At 39.6% G+C, this 14,476-nt stretch overlaps 1 protein-coding gene across 1 annotated transcript in view; it reads left to right on the top strand.

The window, feature by feature from the left end:
- Positions 1-13,966, top strand: part of sgpp1a (sphingosine-1-phosphate phosphatase 1a) — a 33,029-nt gene extending 19,063 nt beyond the window's left edge. The window contains exon 3 of the mRNA XM_055872494.1: positions 9,740-13,966. Within this exon, the coding sequence (XP_055728469.1) occupies positions 9,740-10,291 (552 nt within the window). The 3' untranslated portion in view covers positions 10,292-13,966. The remainder of the gene's footprint in view (positions 1-9,739) is intronic.
- Positions 13,967-14,476: the final 510 nt, after the last annotated feature.

The raw sequence follows: 14,476 nt of genomic DNA, 5'->3' as shown, positions 1-14,476 counted from the left end.
TGGGTGCAATTGTAACCTATGCCATCTACCTGAAATATGCACTTTTTTCTAACAAAACCTATCCCATACCATAAATATGTTATCAGACTGTCATCTAATGAGTTTTTTTGTTGGTTAGGGGCTATAAATATCTTAGTTTAGCCGAATTGGTGATGGCTACTGGTGTTGGTGGACAAATAAAAGATGGTGGATTATGCTAATGTGTTTTTAGGTAATAGATGTACATCTTTACATATTGTGTCTTCCCTGTAAAACATTTTAAAAATCGGACAAGTTGACTGGATTCACAAGATCTGTGTCTTTCATTAGCTGTATTGGACTTTAATGTGTGAAAGTTAAATATTTTAAAAAAATATTTTTTTTGAATTTCGCGGCACTGGTTTTTCAGTGGGGGGGGGGGGGGTGCCGCTAGCGCCACGCTGATCCTAGACAGGTCGCTCTTCATTGCGTGAACATTTCTCATGTTCTGCTCCTATTATTTAGATTGGTGCTGCCAACTGGTTATATGGTCAATCGGTTGACGAGGACATTTTCCAACAAGCTAATAATGTGTTTTAATTAAGTGATAATGCCAGAGAAGCTGTGGTTTGGAGGATATATTGGCACGGGTGTTCGTCTTGGGCTGGCAAACCGTGCCAATATATCCTCCAAACCCATGGCTTCTGGGGCATTATCACTTTTATACACCGGGTTACCAACCTATTGAAATAATGATTGACATATTTCCATTTAACATTATTTTGATTTAATTTATTCATACTATTTCATCCTTCCATGAGGATATTGTCCCGAGGTTGCTACCCAAGCCATCTGGTCGTTCATTCCATTGTATTGTTTCCAGTTAAGGTTCACTGGTCGTTAGTTTGATTGGGCAGGTTGCTATGGCAAACAAAAATTGTTGCTTTAGAGCCCCCCCCCCCCAGCTAGCCAACTACACAGCTAACACAATCACTCCAGACTGAAGCTGGAAAGATGCCGAACTAGCTACATTTAGTTTTTCTATTGACAGGTCTTTGTATACAGTGCCTTCGAACTATTCACAACCCTTTACTTGTTTCACGTTTTGTTTTTACAGCCTGAATAAAACATTTATTAAATGTAGATTTTGTATCACTGATCTACACACACACAATACTCAAATATCAGTGGAATTTTGTTAAAAAATGTGTTTAAAAAAATTGCACCGCTAAATTGTCTTGAGTCAATAAGTATTCAACCCCTTATGACAAGCCTAAATAAATTCAGGAGTAAAATGTGCTTAACAAATCACATAAGTTTCATGTACTCATTCCATGTTCAATAATAGTGATTAAGATTATTTTTGAATGACTACCCCATCTCTATATCCCACACATGCAATTATCTGTAAGGTCCCACAATCGAGTAGTGAATTTCAAGCATAGATTCAACCACACCAATTGCATATGCACCAATTGATATATGTGCAAAAAATTTAAAAAGCACATGCTGGAAATCTCTTGAGCATGGTGAAGTTATTAATTACACTTTGGATGGTGTATCTATAAATGCAGGAAACCTGTACAGAAGAAAAAATATTCCAAAACATGCATCCTGTTTGCAACGAGGCACTTCTGTCATAATGCAAATGATGTGGTAAAGAAATGAACTTTTTCTCCTGAATGCAAAGCATTTGGGGCAAACACAACACATAAGAGTACCACTCTTCATATTTTCAAGCATGGTGGTGGCTGCATAATGTTAAAAATATGTCATCAAGGGAGTTTTTTAGGATAAAAATGAATGGAATACAGCTACAGTGCATTCGGAAAGTATTCAGACCCCTTCACTTTTTCCACATTTTGTTACGGTACAGCCTTATTCTATAATTGATACAATTTTAAAAAGTCAATCTACACACAATACCCCATAATGACAAAGCAACTGTTTTTTGAAAAAATCCCAACTGATTTTACATTCACATAAGTATTCAGACCCTTTACTCAGTACTTTATTGATGTACCTTTGGCAGAGATTACAGCCTTGAGTCTTCTTGGGTATGATGCTACAAACTTGACACACCTGTATTTGGGGAGTTTCTCCCATTCTTCTCTGCAGATCCTCTCAAGCTCTGTCAGGTTGGATGGGGAGTGTTGCTGCACAGCTATTTTTAGGTCTCTCCAGAGATGTTGGATCAGGTTCAAGTCCGGGCTCTGGCTGGGCCACTCAAGGACATTCAGTTTTGTCCCGAAGCAACTCCTACGTTGTCTTGGCTGTGTTCTTAGGGTCGTTGTCCTGTTGGAAGGTAAACCTTTCCACCCGTCTGAGGTCCTGAGCACTCTGGAGCAGGCTTTCATCAAAGATCTTGCTGTACTTTGCTCCGTTCATCTTACCCTCAATCCTGACTAGTCTCCCAGTCTCTGCCACTGAAAAACATCCCCACAGCATGATGCTGCCATCATGCTTCACCATAGGAATGGTGCCAAGTGTCCTCCAGACGTGATGCTTGGCATTCAGGCCAAATAGTTCAATCATGGTTTCATCAGACCAGAGAATCTTGTCATGGTCTGAGAGTCTTAGGAGTGGCTTCTAGCTGGCAGCTCTGCCATAAAGGCTTGATTGGTGAAGTGCTCCAGAGATGGTTGTCCTTCTGGAAGGTTCCCCCATCTCCACAGAGGAACTCTGGAGCACTGTCAGTGACCATCGGGTTCTTGGTCACCTCCCTGACCAAGGCCCTTCTCCCCCGATTGCTCAGTTTGGCCAGGTGGCCAGCTCTAGGAACTTTTTCCATTTAAGAATGATGGATGCCAGTTTGGTCTTGGAACGTCAATGCTGCATGCATTTTTTGGTACCCTTCCTGAGAACTGTGCCTCAACATTCTTTTGACCTCATGGCTTGGTTTTTGCACTGTCAACTGTGGGACCTTTAATATAGACAGCCGTGTGCCTTTCCAAATCATGTCCAATCCATTGAATTTACCACAGGTGGACTCCAATCAAGTTGTAGAAACATCATCAAGGATTTAAACAGACTTTGCTGTAGGCTACTATTTACTAGTTAACAAAAAATTATGTATGTCATCTAAAATCTATTCACCCCACCCAGTATTGTCATCAAAATTTACCGGAAAGCATGTAGTCCTTGGCTCAGACAGTGTAGTAGTGTGGGCTCAATAGCATCTCATTAGTGTGCAAGATCTTGAGAATCAGCTGTACATGTGGTGGAAGAATGCACTCTGCATGCAGAGGGTTGCAATTCCTTTGAATTGGGGATATGCCACAAGACCTAGAATTGCCTTGTGTATCCCACAAGAAAGGTTCACTGTTATAAGCTAACTTTTTTTTTAATGAATTTAAGCAAAATTCCCACAATTCCAGGGCTTAACTTCCCATAGAAAAATTCTAGAAATTTACCGGAAAGTTTCCAACCCTTTGCAACCCTAGGCCTGAATACTTTCTGAATTCACTGTATGGAATGGCTCGCATCAGGTGCGCTGTTTAGAATGGTGTTTCCCGGTAATTTGCATTTTGGAAAATGTTCGAAAATTACATTTTATTGGCTGCTTCATTACAGGAGTTGCATTTTCTGATAAGATGAAATACCATATTCTAAATGCGATTTCTGTCATTCTGAGCACCGTGGGTGGACACCCTAATGGATTACACACCCAATATGGGTCCGGTACATTTCTCAAATGACCGGGAAATTCAAATATTCACTGTCACGTTGTCTGGCACCTCATTTTCCTAAAGGCCTTCCCACACTGTACATCGGATTCAGTCTTTTGCGATTATTACATGTCACACTTTGCGTTGTTACCAAATTTAGCGTCTCAGGAGGCTGAAGAAATTCGGCTTGTCACCAAAAGCACTCACAAACTTCTACAGATGCACAATCGAGAGCATCCTGTCGGGCTGTATCACCGCCTGGTACGGCAACTGCTCCGCCCACAACCGTAAGGCTCTCCAGAGGGTAGTGAGGTCTGCACAACGCATCACTGGGGGCAAACTACCTGCCCTCCAGGACACCTACACCACCCAATGTCACAGGAAGACCATAAAGATCATCAAGAAAAACAACCACCAGAGCCACTGCCTGTTCACCCCGCTATCATCCAGAAGGCGAGGTCAGTACAGGTGCATCAAAGCAGGGACCGAGAGAAGCTGCTTTTCAGTCTATCTCAAGGCCATCAGACTGTTAAACAGCCACCACTAACATCGAGTGGCTGCTGCCAACATACTGACTCAACTCCAGCTCACTTTAATAATGGGAATTGATGGAAATTATGTAAAAATGTATCACTAGCCACTTTAAACAATGCCACTTAATATAATGTTTACATACCCTACATTACTCATCTCATATGTATAGACTGTACACTATACCATCTACTGCATCTTGCCTATGCCGTTCTGTACCATCACTCATTCATATATCTTTATGTACATATTCTTTATCCCTTTACACTTGTGTGTATAAGGTAGTAGTTGTGGAATTGTTAGGTTAGATTAGTTGTTGGTTATTACTGCATTGTCGGAACTAGAAGCACAAGCATTTCGCTACACTCGCATTAACATCTGCTAACCATGTGTATGTGACAAATAAAATTTGATTTGATTTGAAATTTAAATCTTTATCTCAAACTGGCCAGATTGTACAATTGGCTTCAGTTCTGTTGTCAAGTTCTGCGATTGGCTTGCAAGGCTACGTCAGCCGACCTAGGCTACGTCAATTGAAGCTGTGTGTTTGATCTGCGCAGGTGCCAGCACCAGCAGTGCAAGCCTCCCAAGTGAGTTCGGAAAAACTGGAAGTATGCATCTTAAAAATATTTTTCACAAAACAAACTTTATACCCTGAGTATATAAAACAATAAGTACACCTGCTCTTTCCATGATACAGACTGACCAGGTGAATCCATCTGAAAGCATTGTTCCCTTTTTGATGTCACTTGTTAAATGCACTTCAATCAGTGTAGAGACGGGTTAAAGAAGGATTTTTAAACCTTGAGACAATTGAGACATGGATCGGCAGACCTAGACCCTGTCACACTGAATGGGCCAAGACGTCGGACAATCATTTACGACCTAAGAATTTGCCAACAATGTAGACATTTTGACTGGAACTACAAAATTGTTGCCTAGGGTGGCTAAATTCATGCAGTCTGTTCGGGCCTTAACGGAAACCCTGAAGTGTGCTTACTTCAGTTTCTCAACGGCATAGCTAGGAGAGCTCAAAAAAGCACCAAAGACAGGGCTACAGACTGCGACCATTTAGTCGCATTTTGCGACCCTTTGCCTTGACTGTACGAGTAAATACAATATTAGTCCCATCAGCGTGAGCTGCACAATTTACATGGTCACCTGCAGGCAAGCTCATCAGAAATTTCTGGAATTCTATTTTAACAGTAAAATATAAGAACAATTGCGTAATTGTCAACCCAAAATGCATGACAATCACTGGATTACAGTGCACATAAAAATATTTTGAATCACAACATAAGGATGACGAAACAACTTATTTATCTCAGTAGTCTATTTAAGCAATAAGGCCATAGGGGTTGTGGTATATGCCCCATATACCACGGCTAAGGGCTTTTCTCCTGCATGACGCAATGCGGCGTGCCTGGAGACAGCCCTTGCCCGTGGTATATTGGCCATATACCATGATGGGTTCTGACTTCTAAACTTGTAAAATTAAATATCCTTGTTCATGGTATGGAGGAAGAGAGGGGAATACAGAACATGTTATTGTTAGACATCAGGTGTCCTGTGGAAAAGAGAAGGGCCACAGTCTGGTTTCTACACCAGAAGGTAATGGTTATCTGTAAGGTGAATGTATATGGTGGGGTCAATTAAGGTTGGATATGAGCCAAGGCCTTGGAATCTTACTGAGTAAGGGAAAGGCAATCACATGCTTGTGGTCACTGATAAGGGTGGAGAGCTGTGGATTAGTGAGGAATGGGGGCCGAGGTCAGGTCACATTAAGGGGGAAGGAACAGTTTATTACCCACATCACTTAATTTCCTGCCTAGCAATAAGGATGTAATGTTTAGAGAAGAGGAGATTTCACCTAAAATGGGGTATAAATACCTGTGGGGACATGTTTTTGTCTGTTCAACTGTCTGACACATTTGGTGAATAAACATGGTTTGAGCTTTTCATAGTTGTCCGTTAGTTTTTACTCTGTTATTTAGATCCTAACAACCACAAACCGCCGAGGTGCCTTATTGCTATTATAAACTGGTTTCCAACGTAATTAGAGCAGTACATATACAAATTTTGTCATACCAAGGCTGTCAGCCAATCAGCATTCAGGGCTTGGATAATTTTTTATAAAGCGCTGTGAATGCATTTATAAGATGCTAAAATAATATATATATATATATATATATTGCGTGACTTTAAGAAAAATCATGTGCAGTTCCACCAGGGGAAAATGTTAGTCTGGAACCCAGACCTAATACCTTTTTCCATGAGTCATAAAAGTGCATTGAAATTACTTAGATGTGTGGCTACTTGGAGACACCAGTTAGACCTCTCACTCAAACCCATGTCATTGTTTTGTCTGACGTTGCACATGCCCCAAATGTTCCATGTATACCGTAAAACTTCAATTAATAGCCTGGGCGTTTATTTGTTTAAGTCATTGAACAAAACAGGTGCTTGTTAGACAGGCTACTATTTGAGGCAGGTGTCTATTTCCTTAATGCACAAAGCTTTTACTAATTTGCATAGTTAATTGTTTAATTTCAGAATTAATTTCCAGTATTTTAATACATTTCTTTATTTTGTCTAAGTTGCCAAAAAAAAAATACTTTTTCTTGACAGAATAATTATTTTCATTAGACTGCGTTTTCGGCATTCACTTACTTTTCTGGACGTCTGAACTCCCGAAGTTGTTGACTGTTTTTATACTTGCCAGTTAGCTAGCAGTTGTTGCTGTTAGCAGCCAATGCCTATAAGTTTCTTACTGGTGATTTAAAAATGGATGAATGCCATAATTTTTAAGTCATTATTGAATGTAACAAATCAAACATTAACCTCATAAACAATTCATGGTAATCTTGTAAACAATTAATTTTGACGTAGTGTTTATTTGAAGCGTTTATTTGCTGAAATGTGTTTCGTTGCCGAGCTATTAAAAGGGACAGGTGGCTATTTGAGACTCAGCATTTTATTGAATTTTTAAGGTATTGTTATTATGTTACAGAATGTGTCGAGAGTTTTTTCAGATTTTGTTATCAACAAATTCTGGGGGAAATGTCAATGTAGAATGCACAGAAAGTCAGGTGTAATGTTTGGATTCAGTCTTGTCAGATGGACTGTTGGGTCGTTTTATGCGTATGCTTTTCATATTTCTTCTGTAAGAAACATTTCAATTTTGCCCTATCCGTATAGGCCAATTCCCAGAAGTATAAAGGGTTAATTGTTACATAATTAAAAAATGTTGTCAACAAAATAATGAAAAGGGATGTCTGCTAGCCACAATAAACAGAACGATTTGTAGGCTACTTCAACACGTACATTGAATGTAGTTTGTTTTTTGCTTGACTTGAAAAACTCGTGACTCGACTCCATCTTACAAAGCAAGACATGGACTTGACTCGAGTCTCGACCCGTTCTACGTGGGACGCGACTTGAGACTCGGGCCTTTTGATTTGAGACTTGCTTCTGACTCGAATAACAGTGACTTGGTCCCACCTCTGCCTGGGGGTATGAAAAACAAATGCATAGAAATTATTTTATTAAACCTTTAAATTGACCTTTACTGCCATTTATGTTACGCCATTATGTCCACGTTACACTGAATCTGAGGAATGGGAGAACACCAGCCATGCCCACCTATTCTCTTCTCCATTCTTCATTTTCACCCAACAATAACTCTTTCATAAAACAGCAAAGGGGATGATCATTGTTCTGTGGGAAGTTGATATATCTGAACAAGCCCGCTCCTCCATATATCACAGTGCTGGTCATCACCGATATTCTGTATTGGCCAGGGGGATTGTCTATTATATTTACAAAATATTCAAGTGACCGCTCTAACAATGGAAATGTATCAAAAGGTGGGAGGAGGTGAGATCAGGTGTGACCATTCTAACCACTGAGACTGCAGATACACGTGTGAACAATAGGCCATAGAGATAGAGGACTCCTTTGTTTCTCTGCCATTATAGCATCTGTGACAGCATGGGCAGCGCCATTGAGCCCATCTCCAATTTCAAGTAGTCCATTTTTTTCTTCATTGGCTGATTGCGCCCAACTCAAAATCACCATCCAGTTGACTACTTTCAATGGCAGTGTCCATGCTAAAACGGGTTATATCCATGATGGGTCCTCTATTTATCTCCGATATAAAGTTGTTTTGGGGTAAGTTACATGGATGTCTGGATCATTCTTGATACACACAGGAAACTGTTGAGCATGAAAAACCCAGCAGCATTGCAGTTCCTGGCACCTACTACCATACCCCGTTCAAAGGCACTTGAATATTTTTTGTTGTTGCCTATTCACCCTCTGAATGGCACACACAATCCATGTCTCAAGGCTTATAAATCCTTCTTTGTATTTAACAAGTGACATCAATAAGGGATCATAGCTTTCACCTGGATTCACTTGGTCAATCTATGTCATGGAAAGAGCATATTTTGTACACTCAGTGTATATCAGTGCATTTGTATCAACCTAACCATTACGAAACTTCTATTAGATCAAATAAGCCTCATCAACAATTATTTTATTTTTTTCAAATTCGACTCATTGACCGTCATACAAAATTCCTCACTTCATGGGTTATTTTTCGTGAACAGATTTTGGGCTGAGTAAAACCTCTAGCTTTGCCTCTTACTCCCTGGTATAAATTATAATGGATTTATATATTTTCCACAATCTGCCTTTTTTTCTGGCCTGCAAATTAATTTTGACAAACAAATTGATTTTTAAAAATCTGTGCAGCCCTCTGTTGAATTTCAAAATCCCAACACAGCCCTTGAGCCAAAAGGTTTTCTTAACGGCGAAAAAAACAACAATCTGTCTATGGTTCACGGGGGCCCTCTATCGTCCAGTGGCCCGTTTTTCAGCGTGTGTGTCAGTCAATCAGTCCAAAGTTGACTGAAGAGGAGGATGTGGATTACTTAAGAGAGCTGAGTTCAGGTTTTGGATCAATGCAAGTTTGCAAACTTGGTTTTCTGGTTAAAATCACTTCATTGTATTTCAGAGGACTTAATGTCTTTATTGAGGGAAAGATAAGGGACAATTGAATAGCAAATGAAGTTATTTCAATATATTGCCTCTGTCTTTTGATGTCTTGTAATCTCTCACCAAATAGAAAGTAGAGTAAAACGGTGTTTGAATTATTTTGTTATCATGTCATTTGAACATGGATTTTTTTTAAATCACAGATTAATAGTAGTAGTTGAGAAGTAATTATAGATCCTGTGTGTGTTAAGACTAAAAGAGTCTTCCAAGGTTGTTGGGTTTCTATCCGTCAGAAAAATCACAATCTATCCATCAACCATGGTCCTCCTTGTTTTTTTAATGACCAATTTACCTCTTTTACCAAAGAGCACCTGCTAATTACATGGAACTACTATTGTGTACTCTAGCAGCACTTCCCTTCTTTTTTTCAACAATTTATCCATCAACCAATTGAAGATGTAGTAGCTTTTTTCCAAATAGTTTCTCCCCACCTGTTTCTCCCCACCACACTGCTGCGTTGACATGTGTTTAATGTATTTTGGTTTCAAGGCGCCCTAATATCTTTTGCAATCTCTGTTTTACAGGAGGTCATCACTGGCTTTCTATATAGCCTGCTGATCCTGGCCGTCTTCCAATCAACGTTGGACCAGATTGACAGTTTCTACCTGACGAGCCACCATGCACCACTAGTCATTGTCATCCTGCACGTAGGCTTAGGCTTCCTGGCCTTCACCCTGGACTCATGGAGCACCTCGCGGGGTGACACAGCGCAGGCTCTGGGCACTGGGGCCGGGGCTGCCCTGGCCTCCCACCTCAACCACCAGCTGGGCCTGCTGGCCGACCCACCACTTTCCTCCCTGCCCCTGGCACTGCCCCCCCTGAGTGCCGCCCTATTGGCCCGCTCCCTGCTGCGCCTACTGCTTGGGGTGGTCGTCCTGCTTGCCACCCGGGCTACAATGAAAGCAGTCACCATTCCGCTGGCCTGCCGGGTGTTTGGGCTGCCTGCTGGCGATGTTCGGCAGGCACGGCAGCACATGGAAGTTGAGCTATCTTACCGCTACATTGTCTATGGCACTGTGAGCTTCAGCTGCGTCTGTCTGGTTCCCCTCCTCTTCAGCTACCTGAACCTCTCCTGAACACACTCGATAATCTGCTAATCAGCCTCCTCCCCTTGTGCTTAAACAGTACATATGTACAGCAGAGACATGGCCACATGCCTATTATATTATGGTGATAAGAAGACCGGGAGACTAAAAAACAAATGTCAACTCTAAACGTGTTCACCAACTTTTTTGGGAGGGGTTGTCTTTTTCATCTCTGTCACCAGTTGTCATGTTGTCTCAGTCTGTGCCGTTAAAAGTAAGGCCAGCTAGCACATAACGTTCTGAGAACCATATGTTTCTTAGTGCTTGGTGAGAGTGTGGTTGTCTCATGGTTATTTTGCATACAACCTTCCCACAAGTTTCTGGGAATGGCGCATGATAGTTGCTTGGCTTTGAAACATTCTCAGCACATTTAAGGAACTTTATGTGCTGAGATATTTCATTGCTATAACAGAAAGTTTCCCAAAAGTTCAAACATGGTTACATTTAAATTTTGGTAAAGTTTTAGGAACGTTCTCCAACTGGTTTGACATTGGGTATGTTCTCAAATAGTTCTGAGAACGTTCTTCTGTAGGAATTTCAGTACTTCAGCATTACGTTTCCCCATGGTTCTATTTAAAGCAATGTTCTCAAACTGTTCTAGAATGTTATTTAAAAATATATATATATAATTCTGTTCTCAGCGTCAACAGCATCTTTGTTAAGTGTGTTGGTCGCGCCCTCTAATTGGCCACACCTGATCTTAATGAGTGCTTGTTTCCTTTGAAATGGCTTCCGTTTGAATAGACTAAAATCAACAGCGTTGTATGAGTAAAAAAAAAACATTGCATGCTAGCTCCATCCTGGTGGCGCAGTGGACTGATTCCATTGATAGAAAACACAAGATCATAGGTTTGAATTTCATTGACGCCATGTCACAAAAAATAAATGTGTTGGCATGATTTAATGCCTACGCAAATTAATGTCCATGTGTTCTTCCTGTGCTCGGAGTTCAAAACAGTTAAACTAAGCTAGCAGTGTTATTAAAAACTCTTATTGAAATATGTTCTTTGAATGTTATTTAATTAAGTTCAAATCAGAATGTTAATAAAACCTCCTGGAAAACTTTCAGGGAACCATAGTAAAATGTTGTCAGAACCTCTCTGCTACCTAAAAATGGATGTTCCCGGAACAGGCAAAAATGTTCACTTCTGTTCTCAGAACGTTTAAGAAATGTGTTTTACTGGTCAGGAAATTTATGGTTTCATTCCCAGAACCAAAAGGAAACCAAAAACGTGCGTTCCCACAACTTCCAATGAACCAAACGTGCTAGCTGGGAGGTGTTTGTTTTATATCAGCCAAAATCCATCTCCTCTTGATTACGCTCTGCTCCAAACAGAAGGCCCTTTAATAGAAACACAGATACTGGCCCCAGTTTTTTTCAAAACATTTAAGCCAGATCAAAACGATCCTGCGTTGTTCAATTCTGTTCCCCGTTCAGATGTAGTCCCTCATTTTTGTATGTAGTTTTAAAAAGACACTGAAGCAAATCTCTAACATATCACATGTGCTACAACAAAGATCATGTTATATGATCCCATGAGATTTGGGTAGACTTTTTTTATTTGTGTATCTTTCTAAAATTAAGGGGAACAAAGTTGATTGTGGAAACAGGATTTAGACAAAATATCCCCTCTGTTCCATACAGGCCCTTATCCTGCTCACTACATCAATATTATTTACCCTTGAAACAAATAAACAGGTACCTCTTGAAACAATAAACTGGACTCAATTCCAACCCCTACAAGTGCAGTTTGATGTCATTTCAGTTATCATTTTCCCTTGAATTTATATTTTTGTTCATAGGAACATACCACAAAAATGGCACCTTACCATTTGAGAGAGACCATGCCCCTCCTGGATGTTTTTTCCTCTCAGAAATATGTGAGATTTGCAACTTGCAAGTGGAAGGAACACTTATAAATTGAATAATGCAAGTATGTAAAATGTTTAATACATATACAGGTTAGGCAGAGTAGAGCATGGTGGGATGTGGAGGCATGGGCAATGAAATGTTGTGGCATTCAGAGCTTGAGTTATGTGGTTGACTAAACAGTCAATGATACTCACTGTGATCTCAAGGCATGATTATTGGGGCATTAATCTGATGTAATTACAATGGTTGTGTTTACACACGAGGCCTACTAATAAGATTTTGTTTCATATTCAATCCTTTTGTCTGGCTGTCCACATTTTAGTTTTACACATTTACATTGCACATACACATTGATGCTGCCTCTGAAATAGCACACAGACGCAATGATCATTTACTGTCACTGTTCCTTTCTATCTTTTGGTGATTTTTTTTCTATGTTATGTTAGGTCTTTAGCTAAACCTCTTTGGTTTTATTTATAATGTAGACTACTGTAACAGTTGTGATATCTCTGACGGGCTGACATGCTTGCAACCAAGATCAGGGTTTGTTTCAACCTTGTGACACTGAGAATGACACAAAAAAATCAGTTGAGAGCAAAAACATCTGAGCGGCCAGACTCCGGTCACATGTAGAGCATTGGAAATGTATAGGATTTTAGTACCACATACAAATGTGGTACTAAATTGGAACTCAAAAGATCAGGGACCTCATTTATAAAACATTCTTATGCACGTATTTGATTGTACATTTAGCTTAAAATGAAATCCACAACAGATTATTATTTAAAAACCTTAATGTGTCTACTTCTAAGTAAGCAACAGACCATGCTTACAACTGTATTGCAAGCAAGATGTCATTTTGCTCCTTTGGACAAATGGAGGTGTATGCCATAGGTTATTATGTCAACACACATGATCCAGTACATTTCATTCATAATCAATTAACTGTAAGGATGTTGATCTTAGGATTTGTGGTCTGTGAATAAATATTATTATTATGGTTATATTAAGACAAACAGGAAAATGAAATAAATTGTTGTCCACTTCATGAAACAATTTGGTGAGTTGGTGAAAGCACAGTATGGGAAAATGTTATTTTTTATTTTTATCATAATAGTATTGCAGGATAATTCTCGTCTGTTCTTACATGACAAGCTTAAATCTGTAGTGCCAAATGCAACCAACATTGGCCACCATATTACCACAAGGTGATCTCTCGCTAAACCATCAATTCACACTAAGATCACCCGCACAGGGATCTCAATTACTTTCAACATTTCTTGTTCCCTTAAAGTCGAGCTACGCGCTAGGTTGGTGTGATCTTCGTCTGCTTTCGCCCAAAATGGTTCGCTTTTTTTCTTGACAGGGTATTATTTGTGGTATACACCTGGTCATTGAGCAGACCAAGCACAGATTTACCTATTTGACAATCATTCCGTACAACTGAAATAAACAATTTCCTCATTTTCCATGCAAAATCTACTGTGGCAATTTACCCTACACATTTTATGAATGGAAAACTCATGTGTACGTACTTTTCCATTTCCAATTCATGTAATACATTAACAACTTGTCGTAATACTGTATGGGCATTTCTTATCAAGAGGATCAATTAACATATCCCAGAACTGTCCACTTCTAAAATGTGTAATTAAATCAAGACGATCACAATTGAGTTAATATAATCTGTTTTAATTAAATTGTTGTGAAATGAAGTTGTCAAATGACTTTTTAAATTCTAATTATGTTGAAATTTAAGATGAAATGTTTGAATGAAATATTCTTACAATGAAGTAATAGCTTTGCAATTTTCTATGTTCTAATGGGTCAACTCTTCATTGGGGTTGGGAGTAGAGAACCTAGACAACAGTGTCTGGTATCAAACTGACTTGACACGATGACAACGGGAGATCAACTAATATACAGTTGAAGTCGGAAGTTTACATACACTTAGGTTGGTGTCATTAAAACTCGTTTTTCAACCACTCCACAAATTTCTTGTTAACAAACTATATTTTTGGCAAGTCTATTGGCAAGTCTACTTGGTGCATGACATAATACATTTTTCCAGCAATTGTTTACAGACAATTATTTCACTTATAATTCATTGTATCACAATTCCAGTGGGTCAGAAGTTTACACACACGAAGTTGACTGTGCCTTTAAACAGCTTGGAAAATTCCAGAAAATGCTGTCATGGCTTTAGAAGCTTCTGATAGGCTAATTGACATCATTTGAGTCAATTGGAGGTGTACCTGTGGATGTATTTCAAGGCCTACCTTCAAACTCAGTGCCTCTTTGCT

This window comes from Salvelinus fontinalis, chromosome 20 (genome assembly GCF_029448725.1).
Source record: "Salvelinus fontinalis isolate EN_2023a chromosome 20, ASM2944872v1, whole genome shotgun sequence".
Taxonomy (NCBI): domain Eukaryota; kingdom Metazoa; phylum Chordata; class Actinopteri; order Salmoniformes; family Salmonidae; genus Salvelinus; species Salvelinus fontinalis.
Note: the sequence above shows the minus strand (reverse complement) of the source record. Positions and strands in the feature narration are given on the sequence as shown.